This window comes from Carassius carassius, chromosome 15 (assembly GCF_963082965.1).
Source record: "Carassius carassius chromosome 15, fCarCar2.1, whole genome shotgun sequence".
Taxonomy (NCBI): Eukaryota; Metazoa; Chordata; class Actinopteri; order Cypriniformes; family Cyprinidae; genus Carassius; species Carassius carassius.
The window spans coordinates 1,905,726-1,927,705 of NC_081769.1; the positions used below are offsets into that span (position 1 = coordinate 1,905,726).

Below are 21,980 nucleotides of genomic sequence, written 5' to 3' on the forward strand. Positions count from 1 at the left end.
GGTCTTTTAACCAATCACTCACAGAAGAAACAAACATGCAGTAGTCCCTCTTCTTGCACAATGAACAAGTCAATCACTTTACCCATACATATAGACTGCCTCCTGATACTTGTCCGGGCATGTCTTGACTTGTAAAGCATTTCCCAAGCATTAAGAGGTTATAGACATAAAAGTACCTCTGGATGAAGTTGTCGGGCTTTCATACACTGTGTCCAAGCACATTAATAGAGAGGCAAAGGGAAGGAAAATATGTGGTAGAAAAACGTATACAAGCAATAGGGATAACCGCACCCTGGAGAGGATTGTAAAACAAAACCCATTCAAAAATGTGGGGGAGATTCACAAAGAGTGGACTGCAGCTGGAGTCAGTGCTTCAAGAACCACTATGCACAGATGTATGCAAGACATGGGTTCCAGCTTGTTCATTTTCCAATAGCACTTGGCACCTGCACACCTGCTCTCATAACACCTGAGCAGTGCCACAGACTGATCGACTCCATGCCACGCCGCATTGCTGCAGTAATTCAGACAAAAGGAGCCCCAACTAAGTATTGAGTGCTGTACATGCTCTTAGTTTTCATGTTCATATTTTTCAGTTGGCCAAGATTTCTAAAAGTCCTTTCTTTGTACTGGTCTTAAGTAATATTATAATTTTCTGAGATACTGAATTTGGGATTTTCCTTAGTTGTCAGTTATAATCATCAAAATTAAAAGAAATAACCATTTGAAATATATCAGTTTGTGTGTAATGAATGAATATAATATACAAGTTTCACTTTCTGAATGGTATTAGTGAAATAAACTTTTTGATGATATTATAATTATATGACCTGCACCTGTACATGTAAATATTTTCAAAATATATACTGTATGTATGTGTATGTATGTATATATATATATATATATATATATATAATAAATAAACACGGTACAAATACATATATTATATAAACAAAAACTTTTATTTTGAATGTGATTAATCATTTGACAGCACTAGTTTTAATCATCTTTTGTCATGTAGTACACTTAATTTGATGTGTTGACTAACATACTACTATATTATAATTGTAGTATGTTATTTGATATTAAAGTCAATATATTTTAAATGTATTGAATTGCAACTTCACTACAAATGTGTAATTACAAATATATGTAAATACATGGAATGAAAGTATCAACAGAAATGACAATATTTGAGTTTATCATAAATGCTTGTCAGTACATTCAGGAGAAACACTTTAAATTACATATAAAGATGTACTTACGTGTTACTTAAATGGTACAAAAAGCACTCTAAAGTTCATCTAATTGCATTTGTTATCAATTTCAACTATAGTACATTTTCAGTTTGCACTCATATTATTACATATTATTTTGGTCTATTTAATAAAAACTCTTATTAAAAGTATTCTAAAGAGTACTTCTTTTTCATATTGATTATTCTTTAACATGATTTACTAATTGCTACTGCAGTGTATGTGCTGTAAGTTCATTTATTCAACATATAAGAGGGCATTAGCAAATAGGTGAGTTCAAAACAAAGATGCAACGCTCTGATTCTGGTTTCATGTTTAGAAAGCAAATACAGATGTTTTGTTGCTGTAACATGAGGAGGGGTTAATGTCACAAAGGATCTCTCTGAAGGATGAGATGGGTCAGTCAGAGGCTGTTTTAGGGTCACGTAAGGATCTCACTGAACTATGGTGAGACTAAATGAATTCAGGATTTAGTTACAGATACTGACACATGAGTGCATGCAAAAACACTAATAATGCATGTTGGAATAATGCATCTTCTCTGTTTTCCCCAGGTGGCGCTCCTCCCCTGACGATGGAAGAACTGCTGAAGCACCTCACCGAGGTGAGCATCAGCCAGCAGCAAATCATGGAGCACATGGCCTCCCGGCAAGGGAAAACCGAACGTGAGCTCGCTGCGCTCCATCTAGCCACTGCCCCGCGAACTCCGCTACCTGACGCACATGTCCAGGCAATGCAGTTGCTGCCCAAGATGACAGTGCACGATGATGTAACAATGTATCTCCAGATGTTCGAGACCGTCCCCACCCGGGAGGCATGGCCCAAGGAGGAGTGGGCACGAATCGTGGCCCCGCTGTTAACGGGAGAGGCACAACGGGCATGCTTCGCGCTTACACCGGAACAAAGCGCTTCCTACGAGGAGTTAAGGAAAGAGATCCTGGGCAGGATGGGGCTATCGCCAATCAGCGCTGCCCAACTTTTCAACGAGTGGACCTTCGACCCGCTGCAGCCGGCCCAGGCTCAAGCGGCTAGCCTCTCCCGCCTCGCCCAGCACTGGTTACTGGCCGGGGGTCCAACCAGGTAGCGGAGCACGTCGTGGTCAACCGCCTCCTGCGGGCCCTTCTCCGCCCGCTTCGTCAGGCCGCAGGGATGCGGAACCCAACCAACGAGGATGAGCTGGTCGAAGCCATTGAGCTGGTGGAGGCCACCCAACACCGGGAGGTTGGGAAGAGAGTGCCACCGTTTCCCCAAGCTGCCCAGGAGCTGTTCCTGCTAAGTAGTCGGGTCAGCATCCCGTCCCAGATTCTGACTGACCAGGGCACCCCGTTCATGTCCCGGATGATGGCTGACCTCTCCAAGCTCTTGAAGGTCCAACAGCTCCGCACCACGGTGTACCACCCCCAGACCAACGGGCTCATTGAGCAGTTTAACCAGACCCTGAAACAGATGTTGCGCCGAGTGGTGGCCGAAGATAAGCGGGACTGGGACAAGATGCTACCCTACGTGCTCTTCCATGTCCGAAAGGTCCCTCAGGCCTCCACTGGCTTCACGCCCTTCGAGCTGCTCTTGGGCCGACAACCCCACGGTCTGCTCGATGTCGCCCGAGAGGCCTGGGAACAACAACCGGCAGTATACCGCACCACCATGGAGCATGTGCGCGAGATGCGGGAGCGGATCGACCGAGTCATGCCTATCGTCTGAGGGCACCTCGTCAAGGCACAACAGGCCCAGCAGCGCCACTACAACCGGGCAGCCCAACCACGGGAGTTCTAGCGAGGAGACCATGTCCTGCTTCTGGTCCCCACAGCCGCCTGCAAGTTCTTGGCCACCTGGCAGGGGCCGTACACCGTCACCAAAAAGGTTGGCCCCATTACTTACCATGTGTGGCAACCGGGGAAGAGGAAAGAGGACCAGCTCTACCACGTCGACCTCCTGAAGGCATCCGGAGAAGATCCAGTGGACCCCTGAGACGGAGGCGCCGTTCCACCAGATAAAGTCAGTCTTCATGACGGAGTCGGTGCTCCGAGCCCCCAACACCAGGTTGGGAGCCGTTATATCGCAGGTTCACAACGGTGAGGAACACCCAGTGGTCTACATAAGCCGAAAGCTGACCCCCACAGAGCGCCGGTACGCCACGGTGGAAAGGGAAGCATTGGCCGTCAAGTGGGCAGTCCTGGATCTCATGTATTACCTCCTCGGCTGCCACTTCACCCTCATAACCGACCACAATCCCCTGCAGTGGATGGCCCGGGCTAAGGAGATGAACGCCAGGGTGACATGGTGGTTCCTCGCGCTCCAGGACTTCAACTTCACCGTACAACACCGAGGGGGGACGGCCAACGCCGACGGACTCTCCCGGATATGGGCAGCTTTCACAGGTCTGTCAGGGTCCACTCCCCTATATATATTGCTTACATAGATAGATAGATCTAGAGGGAAGTCGTGGCCTAATGGTTAGAGAGTCGGACTCCCAATCGAAAGGTTGTGAGTTCGAGTCCCGGGCCGGCAGGAATTGTGGGTGGGGGGAGTGCATGTACAGTTCTCTCTCCACCTCAATACCATGACTTAGGTGCCCTTGAGCAAGGCATCGAACCCCCAACTGCTCCCCGGGCGCCGCAGCATAAAAGGCTGCCCACTGCTCCGGGTGTGTGCTCACAGTGTGTGTGTGTTCACTGCTCTGTGTGTGTGCACTTCGGATGGGTTAAATGCAGAGCACAAATTCTGAGTATGGGTCACCATACTTGGCTGAATGTCACTTCACTTTCACTTTCTCACTTTCACTTTAGATAGATAGATAGATAGATAGATAGATAGATAGATAGATAGAGTGTCAATATATATTTAAAATATAATGTAAATACAAATTTTAATAATATAATAAAATATAATTTTTTCTTTATTTTTCCATATTTGTTTTACAATGTTAATAAATTATTTCATACATATATTTTGCTGCAGGCTCCATTATTCCATCAAATGTTGTGACAACATGCCCCAATACTGTTCAAAAGGTCAGTGTGTGCTCAAGTAGGTTTTCCTGAGCAATAACCTTCAATACAGTCTTTAAGGTTTTTTTTATTTATTTATTTTTTTACAGAAATGGATTTTCAATCCTGAAGAAAACTGGGGTGACAAGACTGAAAACTAACCCTATAGTCTCCTTTGTGGTGATACTGAAAGTAAATATGATGAACTAATAATAGTGCTGTTATCAGTGTGATTCTGAACTCCTGTGGCGTTCACTGCTAAGCAAATATCTGCAGTCTCTGCTGAAGGTGATGAAACATGATGTACAGTAGGCTACAGGTGTGTGTCAGAGCCAACAAAAGACCTGGAGAGAAACAGCGAGAGAGTGGAGTTAGAACGAGGGAAAGAAGAAAAACAGCTCGAGAGAGAGAGAGAAAGAGAGAGTTTGACAATCACTTTTTAAAAACAATTATTTAAAAAATGAACACAATCCTTTATAGTACTATATCAACTCGTTTATATATATAAAAAAACAACTCATTAAGTACATGACACATCACAACACCGTTTAATCTTAAAAACATTAAGTTTATTAATTTGTAATAATTTAAATAAGCGATCATTCTTGCTTTAATCATATGTTTGAGAGAGAGAGAGAGATTCTGTGTGGCTTGTCCAGCGTCACACCAGATTTACACAACGACAAAAAAGTTGGGTGAACGACAGGGGAAAAAAACTACTCCCCTCCCTCTCTTACTCCCGAGGAGTGAGTGTGTGTGTGTGTGTGTGTGTGTGTGTGTGTGTGTGTGTCAGAGTAGAGAACGAGTCTGAAGAAGCGAGGAAAAGTTCGCCAAGCAGCTCGGCGGATCTGGTGTTTGTTTCAGTTTCTTTCCCATCCCTGACGCAGAAGAGCCGGATCCGTGAGCAGATAATGAAGGCTGTGAGCAGGTAACGAGGGCTTTGGGCACATTTGTGACTTTTGCGCATCGTTGTATCAGATGGAGAGACGCTAAGTGTGCATTGAATCTCCTGCTCCTGCCGCTGGCCACGGGTTCGAGTCTGGCTCGATTACAACTACTAGAACCACAGAAGACTGTTCCTGCACAGATCAGACCACTGGACTACAAATACATATTCATAAATACTAATAATGTGTATGTCGCGTATTCATGTTTCATATAGACTATACATAATAAATCCTAAAGGAATAGCCTACTAATGCTATAGCCTATCATCATTTCGAATAGATCTAACGGGCTCAAAGAAGTAAAAGGTTACAGCACATTTCTCCATGTGAGGCTAAGGTATGTTTATGCAATTTGGAATCTTGAAATTTGAAAGTCTTGACTAGAGGATTTTAATAAAATCTTCTAAATTGACACTAATTCGACACAATTTTTAAATAAGTAATTAAAGGTGGAAGGAAAAATTCGCAGCAGGTTGTGACTGCTGTTGTGCATCAAGCTGCTTTTAAGCGTTTAGGATCGAATTCTGATCTGAACATTCCATTCGGATTATTTGGCGCGTTTAGCTCTTGTTTGGGGACACAGGTTTATCCAGTGGTTGGTGAGAAACGTGGCCAGAGGCGGGGGGTCTCTAGTTCTGGCCCGATGCTGTCCTTCTGGTTTCCGTGGCGCGCCGCTTTAACCCACGTCTGTGATTACGGGTCTGCGGCTGCACTCAGAATGTCATGCATCGTTTTACACTGTTCTGAAATACTAATAGTAAGCCACAGATGATGTGGAAACTCATCAGGCAGATAAACATTATTGGTACAAAACAAGCCTCACGTTCTCTCGAGACAGATTGCTTAAGTGTTTGGGGTCTCATAGACCCCTGTGCTGTGCTGTAGAACAGGACATTGAAATTAACCCATTATGTTCACTATAAAATGCCCTAATTAATACAACACATACAGATGTTGGTCTAAGCGGTCATGCACTTTCAGAAACCAGATGGCTGTTATCCAGAAGAGTAGCTTAAACTCTCAAAAAAAAAGGTATAACAGCAGTCACTGGGACAGTACTTTTTCAAAAGGTACATATTTGTACCTAAAGGGTGCATTTTGGTACCTTAAAGGTAAATATTGGTACTTAAAGTGTACATATTAGAACTTAATAGGTGCAAAAGTGTACCTTTTGAAAAGATACTGCCTCAGTGAGAGCTGTTGTAGCTTTATTTCTGAGAGTGTAATATTGTTTCTGTTTGGGGTCGATTTGGCCCCAATAACATGAAAAATACAATACAATTTTTATTCTTAAACTGAGTAAACATAATTTTGTTCAGTTTTACACTGTTCAAATGTTACTTTGAGTTAGTAATTAATCATTCTGAAATGGTTTATCAAGACTTTTTGTGGAATCGTTACAAACATATTAGTCAATAAATAGTGAATACTGAGTAAATATTCTGAATATGTAAATTTCATTCAAGAACCAATGTTCTGGTTTCTTGAAATCCGAATAAAGCAGATGAAATATGTAATTGTACTGTTTACCCATAACTTCAACATTCTTGTATATCTGTGCATGCTTTTATTTACCAACGTTTTAAAGACATCATTGGTAAACAATGTGCCTGTAAACACCATAATTAACTGCTTGTCCAATGTCATCATATTAATCCGCTCATACATAACACTGTCTCTTTAATTCCATGATTAATGCCTTTGCTGTCACTACTGAACCTAACCACTAATGGGTATTTAATGGGTTAACCACTGAGACACTTATTGCTTTTGTCTGTTGCTAAACAGCTAAACAGTTTCACACTGTAATGTTTATCCTTTGCACCACAATTCAGGGTTTGCACTGTTTCACTTTGCTTCATAAACCCAGGTTAATGCTAAGTGTGAAAAGGGGCTCAGAAGAGTCCTTAGCCCAAATGAATGGCACCTTCACACCTAGAAAGATAACTACAAAGTTTACTATGACTTAAATCAGTGCTGTGGACTTGTCTATTCTCAAAATTAGAACAATAATTAAAACTTTATATTTATTAAAGTTATCATCCTATGTGTAAATAGGCCTTATGCAAAGTTATTATTTATTATGTGAAATTTTGACCTGGACATTCTGGATTAATTGCTAACCCAGAATAAAGAACGAGATAATCCAAGAGGACTTTTACCCAAGAAAAATATAGTTCAACCATTTCAGGTCTGTTTTATACCTGGGGCCTCAAACAGAAGTAACCTAGCATTTATCTTTCGAAACATGTTACATTGAATCAAATTGGAATTTTGTTTAAAATCAGTTATCTTAAAATTAGGACAAGACATATCAACAAGACACAATGTGAAGTATTTTTACTATGAAAAGCCGCCAACCAGAACTTTAGCATGTGGGTTAAAGGCGTTGCATCCTAAATGTGGTTGATATGGGAATGTTTTGAGGATAAGTCATATCTAGAGGAATTGCCAAAAGGAGCCGGGCAGGGTGGAGGAGGAATTCTGGGAAAGCCATTGGGAAGTATTTGTACACATCAGCACATTTTCCTAATTGTCCAGAGATTAATCTAATCAGCCTCGTATAGACAATAGACATTGTAATTTACAGCGCTCATCGTTTGTTAATATAGCAGCTCATTATCACAGTATAATTTAATATCACAACATGATTAAACTGAAATTGTACTCTTCTTCTTCTAAATAATCATCTTCATGTGTGTTTCCTCTCTTCCTCGCAGATTGTGTGCATTTTGGTGTTGTGTGTTTGCTGTCCTGTCCTTAACAACAGCTGAGGATGCAGAGAAACCGGTGAGTGATGATGAAGATGATGAAGATTTTACATTTGCATACTCTACTATTAGAGAGAAGTGTTTGTCAGAGTGTTTGTGGACCGGATGAATGGGTCTTCTGTGGCTCTGAGAGAAGCGCAGATAAACGGCTGGATCTGACCATTAAATCAGGCCGCATGAGCTGATCTTTCCATTGTGTGGTCATCTGGCCTCTGATGTGGGGTTGTCCTTTGGGGGCATGTGAGTTGTGGCTATGATTGGGTTTTTGTGTGAAAGAAATCACACTCACATGTAAGCAACTGAGCAGTTATGCACATGTTCTGAGTAAGCACACACACACACACACACACACACACACACAGGGTGAGGACCACCAGAGCTACAGAACGAGTTGCAGTGGCACACTCTCGCTGAGAGTTGGATGTGCATGTGTAGTTTGTACAGCATGCTGTTATGCTCAACAACAGTTTATTGTAGAAATAGGCTACTAGAAATGAGTTTGTTGTTTTTCCTTGCATTTCAAACAGCGCTGCATGCTAGATGTTATAACAGGAAGGAAATCACACACATGCACAGATTATACTGGCCTCTGCAGCCAATGCAGCTCCAAAAACAATCTGTCCATCCATCCATCCATCCCTAAAAAAATTCTGGGTTAAAAATAAATAGTTTTTTTTTTTTTTACTTAACTATTGCTCAAAAAATATTATTTAGCTGGTTTATTAATAAGCAATTTTATTTAATTATTTAATTATTTATTCAACCAATTTATTGAACATATTAATACATGTTCATTTTACCTATTTTGGGTTCATTTTAAGCAAGAAATATAATGTTTTTTAAGCAATAGTTGAGTTAAACAAAACTTTTAAAACATTTAAACCAACCGCTGGGTTTGTCCATATTATACCCAGTGCTGGGTTGTTTTTAACCCAGTATAATTTCTGTCTGTCTATCAATGCAACTCACTTGCGCGCACACACACACACACACACATCAGTGCAGAAACAGGCCGGCGTTGTGTGACCATGATGGCAGTTTAGACAGGATCAGAGGTGCATTGCACAGGCCTTGTTCTCTTGTCCTTTTTTTCTCTTTTTCTGTGTGAACTGAATGGATTCTTTTGTTTGTTGCTTTCTTCCCTTCTACCTCTGCCTGCCCTGTAGATGCTCAAATTCTTCGCTCCTGATTGATGAGATGAGGTTATATAAGTAACTGGAATTAGATCAAATCTGCGTCCTGCACTGTAAAGAATGTCATTGTACTTGGCTGAACTCCAGAGTCCAGCCTGTTCCTGAATGCAGCACATGCCATTCGTTTAATAATGCCTCTTTCTTAGTCATAATGTCATTCATCACCAAGCACAATAGAACAGGACATGTGTTTCAACGTGTATGTTGTTGGGTGCGGTTTGGGGAATTATTCTGTGTTTTGCTTGTTTAATTTTGTGATTTGCACATGCATGTAATTCAATATTGATCAGAACTTTTTTTTTTTTTGTAAATAAATCTTAACTGCAGCTGCTATTTGATTTCAGCTTATGCACCCGGGCATTTGTCTGAGATGTTTGTTTTTACAGCTGTGCATGTGGATAATGCAAAAATTGCATTATCTGCAAAAAAATTTGAGTGAAAAAGACTTTGAGAATGTCATGCAGTATAGCAATGACAGCAGCACCGGAGCTATATGAACAAAACACAACGATCATATTCTCCAGCATGATTTAAGATTATCCACATAGTATTGGGCTTCACAAGAAATTTGATTTTGAATCCCAAATTTTCATATATTTGTGAACCTGGAGCACAAAACCGGTCTTAAGTAGCACAGGTATATTTGTAGCAATAGCTAACAATTCATTCTATAGTTCAAAATGATCGAAATCATTAGGATTTTAAGTAAAGATCATGTTCCATGAAGATATTTTGTAACTTTCCTACCACAAATATATCAAAACTTCATTTGGACAACTTTAAAGGCGATGTTCTCAATATTTATTTTTACACCCTCAGATTCCAGATTTTCATATATACTGAACAAAATTAGAAACACAACACTTTTGTTTTTGTCCCCATTTTTCATGAGCTGAACTCAAAGATCTAAGACTTTAAGACATTTTTCTCTCAAGTATTGTTCACAAATCTGTCTAAATCTGTGTTAGTGAGCACTTCTCCTTTGCCGAGATAATCCATCCACCTCACAGGTGTGGCGTATCAAGATGCTGATTAGACAGCATGATTATTGCACAGGTGTGCCTTAGTCTGGCCACAATAAAAGACCACTCTAAAATGTGCAGTTTTATCACACAGCACAATGCCACAGATGTCACAAGTTTTGAGGAAGCGTGCAGGTGTCATGCTGGCTGCAGGAATGTCCACCAGAGCTGTTGCCAATGAATTGAATGCTCATTTCTTTACCATAAGCCATCTCCAAAGGTGTTTCAGAGAATTTGGCAGTACATCCAACCGGCCTCACAACCGCAGACCACCTGTATCCACACCAGCCCAGGTCCTCCACATCCAGCATCTTCACCTCCAAGATTGTCTGAGATCAGCCTCCCAGACAGCTGCTACAACAATCGTTTTGCATAACCAAAGAATTTTTGCACAAACTGTCTGAAATCGTCTCAGGGAAGCTCATCTGCTGCTCGTCGTCCTCATCGGGGTCTCCACCTGACTGTAGTTCGTGGATGGATTATATTGGAAAAAGGAGAAGAGCTCACTAATACTGATTTAGACAGATATGTGAATTTGAGAGAAATAGGCCTTATGTGTACATAGAAAAATTTCTGAGATTTTTGAGGGTTGCAAAAACTAAAGTTTTGCTTTTATAATTTTGTTCAGTATCTTGGCCAAATATTACCCATCTCGAACAAACCATACATCAATGTAAAGCTTATTTATTCAGCTTTCAGATAATGTATAAATCTCATTTTAGAAATGACTTATGACTAGTTTTGCAGTTCAGAGTCACATCAGTATTGTGCATATGCTGCATGTGGGATATTTACTTACTAATCGTGAGGGCTTCCTCTGACAGGCGGCCGGACGAAAGTCTCGTCAGGCAGAAGAGGAGGCGCTTGAAGGAGTGTGGGGTCCATGGAGCGAGTGGGTGGAGTGTTCTCAGACCTGTGTAGTGGGCGTGTCTGAGAGGCGGAGACAGTGTATGCCGCCGCCCCAAACTCCGCCTCTTATGTGGAACCGACCGGCTTACGTTCCACCAGGTGTCCCGAACAACACCCCTGTGATTTCTGCGGTCAGACCCTACTACAACTCCTTGTATCCCGTCAACGAGCCCCCTCCATTTGGAGCAGGGGGCGCTGAGAGGTCCCCATACTTTTCCCCACCTCTCCAAGCCAATCCAAATCCTGGATTACCGCTCTACCGAAACGAAGCCGGTGGTTTTGGGTCAGTGCAGTTCGGCTCACCAAATCAGGAGCCGGTTTCAATGTACCGTTCACCTTCCTCATCCGCTTCAGTTCCCTACGGGAGAGTTCCCCCACGGTCGCCCAATCACGGCAGAGCTGTAGCCAGTGGGAGCAGGAGGTCGGTTTCCACCAATAGGAATCCAGCGTCTGTAAGAAGGTGAGCAGGACTTCCTGTTTACATTCACATACTCATTCATAGCTTGGGTTATGTGATAAATATGGCAATATAGGTTGTGGGTTAAATAAATATACAGTCTCAAAGTGCTAGAAAGTGGTAGAAACGGTAATTATATTGAATATTATTACAATTTAAAATAACTGTTATCTATGTGGATATATTATAAACTGTAATTTATTTCTGTGATGTGCAGCTGTATTTTCAGCATCAGTCCTCCAGTCTTCAGTGTCACATGATCTTCAGAAATCAGAATAATATACTGATTTACTGCTCAAGAAACATTTCTGATTATTATCAATGTTTAAAACAGTTGTGCTGAACAATATTTTTGTGGAAACCGTGATACATTTCCTTTTTTCCAACATTTATCGTTTTTAGCATTATAAATGTATTTATTTTCACTCTTGGTCTATTAATGCTGTCTCTCTGAATAAAAGTAAAAATTTCTTTCAAAAGCAAAAACTGACCCCAAAATGATAATGAAATGATATAAAACTTGATATAAAGTGAAATTATATAAAACTAAGAAAGAAATGAAGAAATAAGTAGGTTGAAATCCCAATCATACAACAAAAAATTGGTGCTGTCAAATGATTAATTAAAATTAATCAAAAATAAAAAAAATGTATACATTACAGTATGTATACAGTATATATATTTGAAAATATTAACATTTATATATTCATATTATTATATTTTAACGTAGATATAAATATATGTAATATATAAACATCACATACTTTTCTCAGGGTGTATTCACACCAGGAAAGTCCGCTAGTTTACTCGCTAAGGTCTAACTTTGAATCTTTTTAAGAAAACCAGTGTGATTTCTCTAAAAGTCTTTCTGTGGGATAAAACAAGACTTAAGGCCTGTTCACACCAAGGAAGATAACTATAAAGGTTAAGATAAAGATATAAATCGTTCTAAAAACCGTCTTGATATTAAAGAATAGCAGGGTCCACAACAAAGGCAGATATCACTGGAATTCAATTCAATTCAAGTTTATTTGTATAGCGCTTTTTACAATACAAATTGTTACAAAGCAACTTTACAGAAAATTATGTTTCTACAATATTTAGTAATAGTTTATAAGTGGTGACTGTCAGTCTGTGCACGTGTGACAGGATTTGTAGAAAAATGTATACAAGTCGTAGTCAGCCAGATGATGAACATTAATATTATTATTAATAATTAATAATTATTATATGATGCAGTCACACTTGTAGCAATATTAGTTAGTTCTGTTTGTTGATTCAGGGTTCGCATCATCTGAGGTCCTCTGAGGGTCAGCATCATCTCTTCTCAGGTGTTCTGGATCCAGACTGGAGCTTGTGTAAATCCTAGTTACCACGGGATGAAGATCCAGCAGAAACAGAGAAACAAATAGAGACATCATTAGCATAGCTGCTGTTCCAACAAAGTAAAATTAATTAGTTTAACCCAAGCTAAAGAATAAGAATGCACATTTGATCAGATGCAGCTACACTCACAATTTAAGAGATACATTATTCGTATGCTTGGCGAAAGAGATGTGTTTTTAATCTAGATTTAAACCGAGAGAGTGTGTCTGAACCCCGAACATTATCAGGAAGGCTATTCCAGAGTTTGGGAGCCAAATGTGAAAAAGCTCTACCTCCTTTAGTGGACTTTGCTATCCTAGGAACTACCAAAAGTCCAGCGTTTTGTGACCTTAGGGTGCGTGATGGATTGTAACGTGGTATAAGGCTAGTTAGGTACGCAGGAGCTAAACCATTTAGGGCCTTATAGGTAAGTAATGATAATTTGTAACTGATACAGAACTTAATAGGTAGCCAGTGCAGAGACTGTAAAATTGGGGTAATATGATCATATTTTCTTGACCTGGTAAGGACTCTAGCTGCTGCATTTTGGACTACCTGTAGCTTGTTTATTGACGAAGCAGGACAACCACCTAGAAGTGCATTACAATAGTCCAGTCTAGAGGTCATGAATGCATGAACTAGCTTTTCTGCATCAGAAACAGATAACATGTTTCGTAGCTTGGCAATGTTTCTAAGATGGAAGAATGCAGTTTTTGTAACATGGGAAATATGATTTTCAAAAGACAAGTTGCTGTCTAATATAACACCCAGATTTTTGACTGTAGAAGAAGTAACAGTATGTCCATCTAGTTGCAGATTGTCACTTTCAGAATTTTTTTTTCCCAGCTGATGAACGATACAAGCTCAATCAGAATCACTCCTGCGTTAACGAGCTCAAGAAATGAAAGCAGCAGATGATATCCTTCGCTTGTGTGTGCACTAATATAGTAAACTTTATAGTTAACATTCTTGGTGTGATGGGCCTTTACAGTGAAGTGAAAATACTAGACATTTAAAGGGATTTTTATTGTTCGTTTAGCTTTGATATCTTGATGTCTAATGTGATTGTCTTTTTTTCAGCATACTCATATATGTTATTTTCTGTCCGTGTCACACCAGGTCTAGTTCTTCTATTCGTCCCGGACAGTTTGGGTACGGCAGGGTGCCGTTCTCTCTTCCCTTACACAGACAAAACCGTCACGCTCGACACACACACCGCCACAACACCACCACCACCACAGCCAGTCTGGGTGCTTTCAGTGTGAACTCCAGCACACCTGTGGATAAAACACAGGGAGAAGTAGAACAAATGATCACAGACACTGTTAATAGAGAACCAACGGAGACGGAAAAGGAGACGGAGGCAGCAGACGAGGAGAGTGATGTGGCAGCAGAGAAAACAAGTGATGGAGAGCCGCACAGACGTGTGGAGAGAGTGCAGGAACACAAGCGAATCACACATTCACAGCCCCTGACCCAGAGACATGTGGCCCGCGACAGACGTATCGATGGACGCTCTTCTCGCCAAGTCCCACACTCCTACACACACACTATCCACCGATCACACACTTCCAGAGAGCCTCCTCCCTACGGCCTCCGGACTCCCACAAACCCCAACTCCGAGCCCTGGGTCCTGCAGAACGCTGCTCAGCCCTCCAGAAACGAAGCTGAGAGGGACGCCCACAACTACAGATGCTCTGGACGGGACACAGAGCACCGCAGGTGCAGCCTACAGGTGAGTCCAGCAATATGGAAGAATAAGAAATGATTTCTGCTGTTGGTGGTTCCTTTTAAACATTAAGCTTTAGATTTGAAAGTTTGATGGGGACGAATCATGGAAAATGTTCTCTTTTAAACCCTAAACGAAAGCATATTTTAAAAGGAATAGGCCTTTAAAAGAATTTACTAAAGTGCGAACTGAAAAAAAAATTAAACATTTTTAGACACTTAATTGCATGTTAATTGCAATTAAATAAAAATTCATGTTATAGTTTAGATTTATATTAGATGCAATTAGCTGAACTTTAGAGCTTTTTGACCCACTTAATTACAACTTAAGTACATTTTTATATGCAATTTCATTATGACTTCTATTGTCTTGAAAATATGCTTGAAATATGGTTAAAGTGTTTCTGCTGAATGCACTGACAAGCATTTATGATATGCTAAAATTTATACTTTAATTTCATCTCTGCTGAAACTTGTATTTTAAATATATTTGTAATTACACATTTGTAATAATGATGAAGTTGCAATTTAGTGGGGAAATTTACTTATTTTAAATGTAATTTTAAATAACACACTGCAGTTAAATTAATTATCAAGTATATTTAATTTGCTTTAGTTTGTTAGTCACATTAAATAAATGCATTTCTTGAAAGCACAACAAAAGTGCAAAATTTAATTATTACATTAATACAAAGTGTTATTAATACAAATACATTTTTTTAAGTGAAAAAGAAACAATCATGAAAGTGTCTTTTTTTCAGTGCACTTAAGTGACCTTTTAAGTAAAATTATGTAATCTGTAAGTACAGTGTTTAAAAATATACTTTAAAGATTTAAAGTGCACAGTTCAGTACAATTTAAGTGCATTTCTTTTCACAAGGCAAATAACACAGTTTGATGTAGAAATATTTCAATCATAACCTTCAGAACTCATAGACTCTCTGTTGAAACTAAGCTACATAAACATCTTATTCATAAATTATCATGATTGCGACGCAATGATTAACATTTGATAGTCATATTTATATATCAGTCTCTTTTCAGAATTTATAACTTGGCTGTCTCTAATGAACGAGAGCTTGGACACTGAGGTTAGCCAGACAAAACATGTGGTCATTTATCAAATGCAGCAAAAACAGCATGATTAATTTTACAGGTCAGAGAGGGAGTGGAAAGTTCTCATGAAAAACTAAATTGTGACTGTTTTGGTGCAAAAACCCAACTACTATTGCAAATGACATAAATGAAATAAATGTGTGGCCCCTTTAACTGGCTTTGTAAATAGTCTAATCAGTGTTTAATCTCATTCAGCCTGCTTTAGTCTTTCTAATACCAAATATTTACCATTTGTATAATGACTTCAGATTTTAAAATGGAGTTTGCATGTGTTTGAGAATGATCTCAGACTATCCACTCAGCCAACAATGGTGTGAGTTTGGAGTAGGACTAACCAAACTGGTGCATGACGAGTGGTTCGGAAATCTCATGATTTTGCTATTCTGTTTGGTGAAATGACACACTTTAGCTTTAAAGGGACAGTTTCAACAATGAAAACTTGCTGTCAATTTACCCACCTTTGGGCCATTCAAGATGCAGGTGACTGTTTTCTTCAGTAGAACAAAAAAAAAGATTTTTCCCTGAAACCGTAAAATGCAGTGAACTGCTACTGGGTCAAAAAAAAAGCACAGCAGGCAACACAAAATTAATTCATGACTCCTGACTATATTGAGGTCATATAAAGCAAAACTATCAGTCGCTACAAGAACTAGATGCTATCTACAAAATTATTACCTGTAATCCAGATCGTCAGGCAGATGGGGAAGATTCTTTTCCACAGACTGGTTCTTTTCAAGTTCAAGGTCAAGTCTGCTTTATTGTCAATTCTTCCACATGTACAGTACATACATACAGATAATCGAAATTGCGTTACTCTCAGATCCCCGGTGCACACAGATAACCTTAACATTAAAGCCTAAAAATCTAGATCAAAATATAAAATGTAGATATAACTATACAATAAGGGAATGTTAAAAAAGACATATAATAAAATTTAAAATAAAGTTAAATAAAGCAGCGCAAGGCAAAAGGCAGATGTGCAGAGTGCAATTCAATGAAGTGAACAACAGTGCAGATAAAAGATTATTTAGTGCAAAAACAAAAGCTTATTAAGTCTGATTAAAGTGACAAAGGGGGCCCAAGAGCAGTTATTTTATTTAACTGACTGATGAGGTAGTGGAATGACGTCAGTTCCATGGAGAATGAGGTAGTGAGCAGACCAATGCTGCACAAAGGAGTGAGTCTCGTCAGGCAGACGGGAGTGAGTTCAGCTTCATCCAGCCTGGTGGATGAAGCTGTCCTTCAGTCTGCTGGTCCTGGCCTGGAGACTCTGCAGTCTCCTCCCTGATGGCAGCAGGCTGAAGAAGCTGTGTGACGGGTGGGTGGGATCACCTGCGATGCAGAGGGCTTTGCGGGTGAGACGGGTTCCATAAATGTCCTGGAGGGAGGGGAGAGAGACACCAATGATCTTCTCAGCTGCTCTCACTATGCGTTGCAGAGTCTTTCGGCAGGACGCGTTGCAGGCGCCATACCACACAGTGATGCAGCTCGTCAGGATGCTCTCGATGGTGCCTCTGTAGAAGGTGTACATGATGGGGGATGGGGCTCTGGCTCTCCTCAGTTTGCGGAGGAAGTAGAGACGCTGTTGTGATTTCTTGGCCAGTGCTGCTGTATTTTCAGTCCAGGAGAGGTCTTCTGTGATGTGCACACCCAGGAACTTGGTGCTGCTCACTCTCTCCACAGTCTCAACGTTGATGGTCAGAGGAATGTGCTGAATGTGTGCTCTCCTGAAGTCTACAACAATCTCCTTCATCTTCTCCACGTTCAGAGAAAGATTGTTGTCACTGCACCACCCGGCCAGGTGGCTCACCTCGCTCCTGTAGTTTGTCTCATCTTTGTTGCTAATGAGACCCACCACAGTCGTGTCATCAGCAAGCTTAATAAAAAGGTTGGACTTGTGTGAAGGTGTGCAGTCATGGGTCAGCAGAGTGAAGAGGAGGGGGCTCAGCACACATCCTTGGAGGGCCCCAGTGTTCAGTGTGATGGTGCTGGATGTGTTGCTGCCGACCCATACTGCCTGAGGTCTTCCAGTCAGAAAGTCCAACAGCCAGTTGCACAGCGAAGTGTTGAGCCCCAGCTGGACCAGTTTGTGAATTAGCTGTTGAGGGATGATTGTGTTGAATGCTGAACTGAAGTCAATGAACAGCATTCTGACATATGAGTCCCTTTTGTCCAGATGTGTGAGTGCTGAGTGGAGGGTAGTGGAGATGGCATCATCGGTCGAGCGGTTGGACCGATATGCAAACTGGAAGGGGTCCAGGGAGGAGGGGAGGGCAGACTTGATGTGGTGCATGACTAGCCGTTCAAAGCACTTCATGAGGATCGGGGTAAGTGCAACAGGATGGTAGTCATTGAAGTAGGATGGAGATGGCTTCTTCGGAACTGGAATGATGGTGGTAGTTTTGAAATATGTGGGAACAACAGCCTGACTCTGTGGTGTTGAAAATGTCTGTGAAGACATCAGTGAGTTCTGCTGCACAGTCTCTAAGTACACGCCCAGGGATGTTGTCAGGACCCGGAGCTTTGCGTGCATTGATCCTGCTGAAGGATCTCCTCACGCTGTCTGTAGACCTCCCCTGTCCACGGCTTCTGGTTGGCCCGGACAGTGATGGTTTTTGTGACCGTTACATCATCAATACACTTGTTGATGTAGGCAGTGACAGTCTCTGAGTACTCCTGGAGGTCAGTGGTGTTATTGCATGTGTCAGCCTGCTTAAACATGTCCCAGTCAGTTGTGTTGAAGCAGTCTTGAAGACCCTCTGATGATCCTTCTGGCCACACTTGAATCTGTTTTTGAACAGGTTTGGCAACTTTAATGAGCGGTCTGTATGCAGGCATTAGCATGACAGGGATGTGGTCTGAGGCTCCGAGGTGGGGGAGGGCTTTGTAAGCTCCTCTCTGTGTGGTGTAAACAAAGTCCAAAATGTTATTACCTCGTGTTGGAAAGTTAATGTGTTGGTGTATTTTTGGAAACACACTCTTTAAGTCAGCATAGTTGAAATCCCAAGCTATAATGAGAAAAGCATCGGGGTGTGCTGTCTGCTGCTCACTGATGTGCTGGTACAGTTCATTTAGTGCGTCGTTCCTGTTGCTGATGATGTCGAACGGGGGAATGTACCCCGAAATGAGCAGTATAGCAGTATATTTCCTCGGCAGATAGAACGGCCAGCACTTAATAATCATAAACTCCACCAGGGGTGAGCAGTGTTTGCTGATCACAACAGTATCGCGGCACCACGCGTCATTGATGTAAACACAAAGCCCGCCACCGCGGGTTTTTCCTCCCGCGACGAGAGCTCTGTCCGCTCGATAGCACGTCAGCTGGTCGAGCTGAATAGCGCCGTCTGGAATGCTGTTGCTGAGCCATGTTTCCGTGAACACAAAAACACAACAGTCTCTTACAGTCCTCTGAGTTGAGCGTAGTAATCGAATGTAGTCCAGTTTATTGTCCAACGAGCGTACGTTAGCCAGTACGATAGTGGGGATAGATAGCTTGTGTGGCTTGGCCGTTAGCCTAGCCCGGATACCTCCGCGCTTACCCCTCTTCTGCTTCCTCTCACACCGATTGTGGCGCCTCCGCTGTGGGCAAGATGCAGTAGTGGGGGTCGGTGATGGTTAAGGCCTCCGTAGCAGACCGAGATCCCGTAGCTGTTCCGCATGCGCAGAGTTTAACTGTAAAATTGCGGTTCTGCCGACATCGAGCAGAAACTCGTGACTGTATGCGCGCTTACAGACAGTTAGCACGATGACGACGTACAAAAACACTGCGACTCACAAGACATAAAACACGAAAACACCGTTCTGTCGGGACAGAGAGAAGCCGCCACCATTTTTTCAATGAACAGGTTTAAATAACCAACTCAACAGTTTGTTTACATAATCAAGTCACTTATACACAATTATATTGTTATATTATACAATAAAGATGTGAAATGTGGATGTTTTACATGTCTAAAGCATATAAACTTGCTTGTATCAGCAGCTTTTTGGTCCGAGCCAAACTGTTTCCTCAGTTCAGAGACTGCTGCAGGAACTCGAGGACTGAATCGGTTCATTCATCATAGGATCAGATGCGCTACTATTTTGGCTCATTTCCAGTCGGAGTGACTGTCAGGCATCTGAAAGTGAGTTTTGATTAAGTAACTTGTAGATCTGCTGCTCAAACCGTGATCTGTTTCGGACATGCAATCCAATTTGGTGAACCTGTTCATCTAGTTCACTTTAAAGAATCGGTTCAAAAGAACGATTTGTTCATGAACATGAATCATTCCAGACCATTTGCCTGAGGCTCTGGATTACAGGTAATGTTGTAAATAATGTTCAGTTTCTTAAATGTTTTGCTTCATAAGACCTCAATATATCATCAGGAGCCATGGGTGTTATATTTTTCTTGCCTGTATATGCTTTTTTGACACTCAAATTGATGGAAGCCGCTGACTTGCATTTTATGAATCTCCAAGAAGCACAGTTTCAGCTAAAAATCTTCTTTACTGTTCTACTGAAGAAAAGAGTCACCTACATCTTGGATGGCCTGAGGGAGAGTAAATTAAATTTTCTTTTTTGGGTGAACACTGAACTGAACTGAACTTGGGTGACATTTTAAATATGCTGGTTGGTCTAGAGTGACAATGTTTCACTTGCATTGGAAAGTCCCATGTTACATCACTCGAGAGGATCTTTAGCTCAACACCAACCTCCCAGATTTAACCACAGTTTGGTGAAAGTTCTTCCACTAGTAATTATCACTGATTTTCTGAAAGATTTCATCAAACACTTTCATCCCAAAGCGTGTTCATCATGTCAAAGGGATGGATTTCCCCCTATTCCATCACTTCTCCATCCATCTCTCCGTCTCTCAGAAACTCAACAACAGTCTTTTTCTTCAACTTTCCTTCCAGATCGACTCGGTTCATTTGAGCTTAGCCTCGTTCTCACTCCCCTGTCGAATGCTGACTAAAGCCAGATTCTTTGCAAATCGTAAATCACCCAGTTCCCTTTAATCCAACTTTCCAGGATCAGCCTGGGCGGTAGTTATATTATACATCTCCGAGTCGTTCCAGCAGCCCAGGGCAGCATGCGAGCTCTCTAAACCAGAGTTAGTCATTTTTGAACTGTGGTCAAGTCGATGTGGTGAAGCCGTTTCCTGGTGTCGGCAGCATGATACACACATCAGAAACGAGTGACTCGCTTAGAGAAGGATTACTTCAGACACATCCAAACACGCAGAAGTCAGTCTTGTGGGTCGTGAACAAGTGCTGAAATCTGAGCTAGGCCTCTGGTAGCAGGTTTGCTTAAGCTGTAATGGTTTTCTTTGTTTGAATGATTCACCAAACGTGGCATCTTTGTCAATTGACCCACTCCTGTCATTCCACTATTATTTTTCATATGCGCACAAATAATGGATTGCTTTTGTGCTCTTTGGTTCCAAACCACCTTGGAAAGGAGCATCTGTGACATTGTTCAACATCTACTTTTGTGTTTCATGGAGGAAAGAAAGACATGCTGGAGAAAAAAAAAATGTAAATCAAAACGTTGCAGATAATATAATATAACATTAATGAAATAAAAGGCCACTTAACTTTACTTAAAGAGAGACACTTTAATGACTTTGATTCTTAACACACTTAAAGGGTTAGTTCACCCACAAATCAAATTATGTCATTAATAACTCACCCTCATGTCGTTCCAAACCCGTAAGACCTCCGTTTATCTTCGGAGCACAGTTTAAGATATTTTAGATTTAGTCCGAGAGCTCTCAGTCCCTCCATTGAAACTGTGTGTACGGTCTACTGTCCATGTCCAGAAATGTAAGAAAAAAATCATCAAAGTAGTCCATGTGACATCAGAGGGTCAGTTAGAATTTGTTGAAGCATCGAAAATACATTTTGGTCCAAAAATAACAAAAACTACGACTTTATTCAGCATTGTCTTCTCTTCCGTGTCTGTTGTGTGAGAGAGTTCAAAACAAAGCAGTTTGTGATATCCGGTTCGCGAACTAATCATTCGATGTAACCGGATCTTTTTGAACCAGTTCACCAAATCGAACTGAATCGTTTTAAACGGTTCGCGTCTCCAATACGCATTAATCCACAAATGATTTAAGATGTTAACTTTTTTAATGTGGCTGACACTCCCTCTGAGTTAAAACAAACCAGTATCCCGGAGTAATTCATTTACTCAAACAGTACACTGACTGAACTGCTGTGAAGAGAGAACTGAAGATGAACAC

The 21,980-nt window shown here is 41.1% G+C and overlaps 2 protein-coding genes across 3 annotated transcripts in view; both read left to right on the plus strand.

The window, feature by feature from the left end:
• LOC132157976 (uncharacterized) overlaps positions 1-21,980 on the plus strand; it is a 220,972-nt gene that overhangs the window by 98,132 nt on the left and 100,860 nt on the right. The gene's annotated exons all lie outside the window — the stretch shown is intronic.
• LOC132157971 (thrombospondin type-1 domain-containing protein 4-like) overlaps positions 4,967-21,980 on the plus strand; it is a 60,496-nt gene continuing 43,482 nt past the window's right edge. The window contains exons 1-4 of the mRNA XM_059567208.1: positions 4,967-5,171; positions 7,911-7,980; positions 11,001-11,545; positions 14,027-14,642. Coding sequence (XP_059423191.1) covers positions 5,155-5,171; positions 7,911-7,980; positions 11,001-11,545; positions 14,027-14,642 — 1,248 coding nt within the window. The 5' untranslated portion in view covers positions 4,967-5,154. The remainder of the gene's footprint in view (positions 5,172-7,910; positions 7,981-11,000; positions 11,546-14,026; positions 14,643-21,980) is intronic.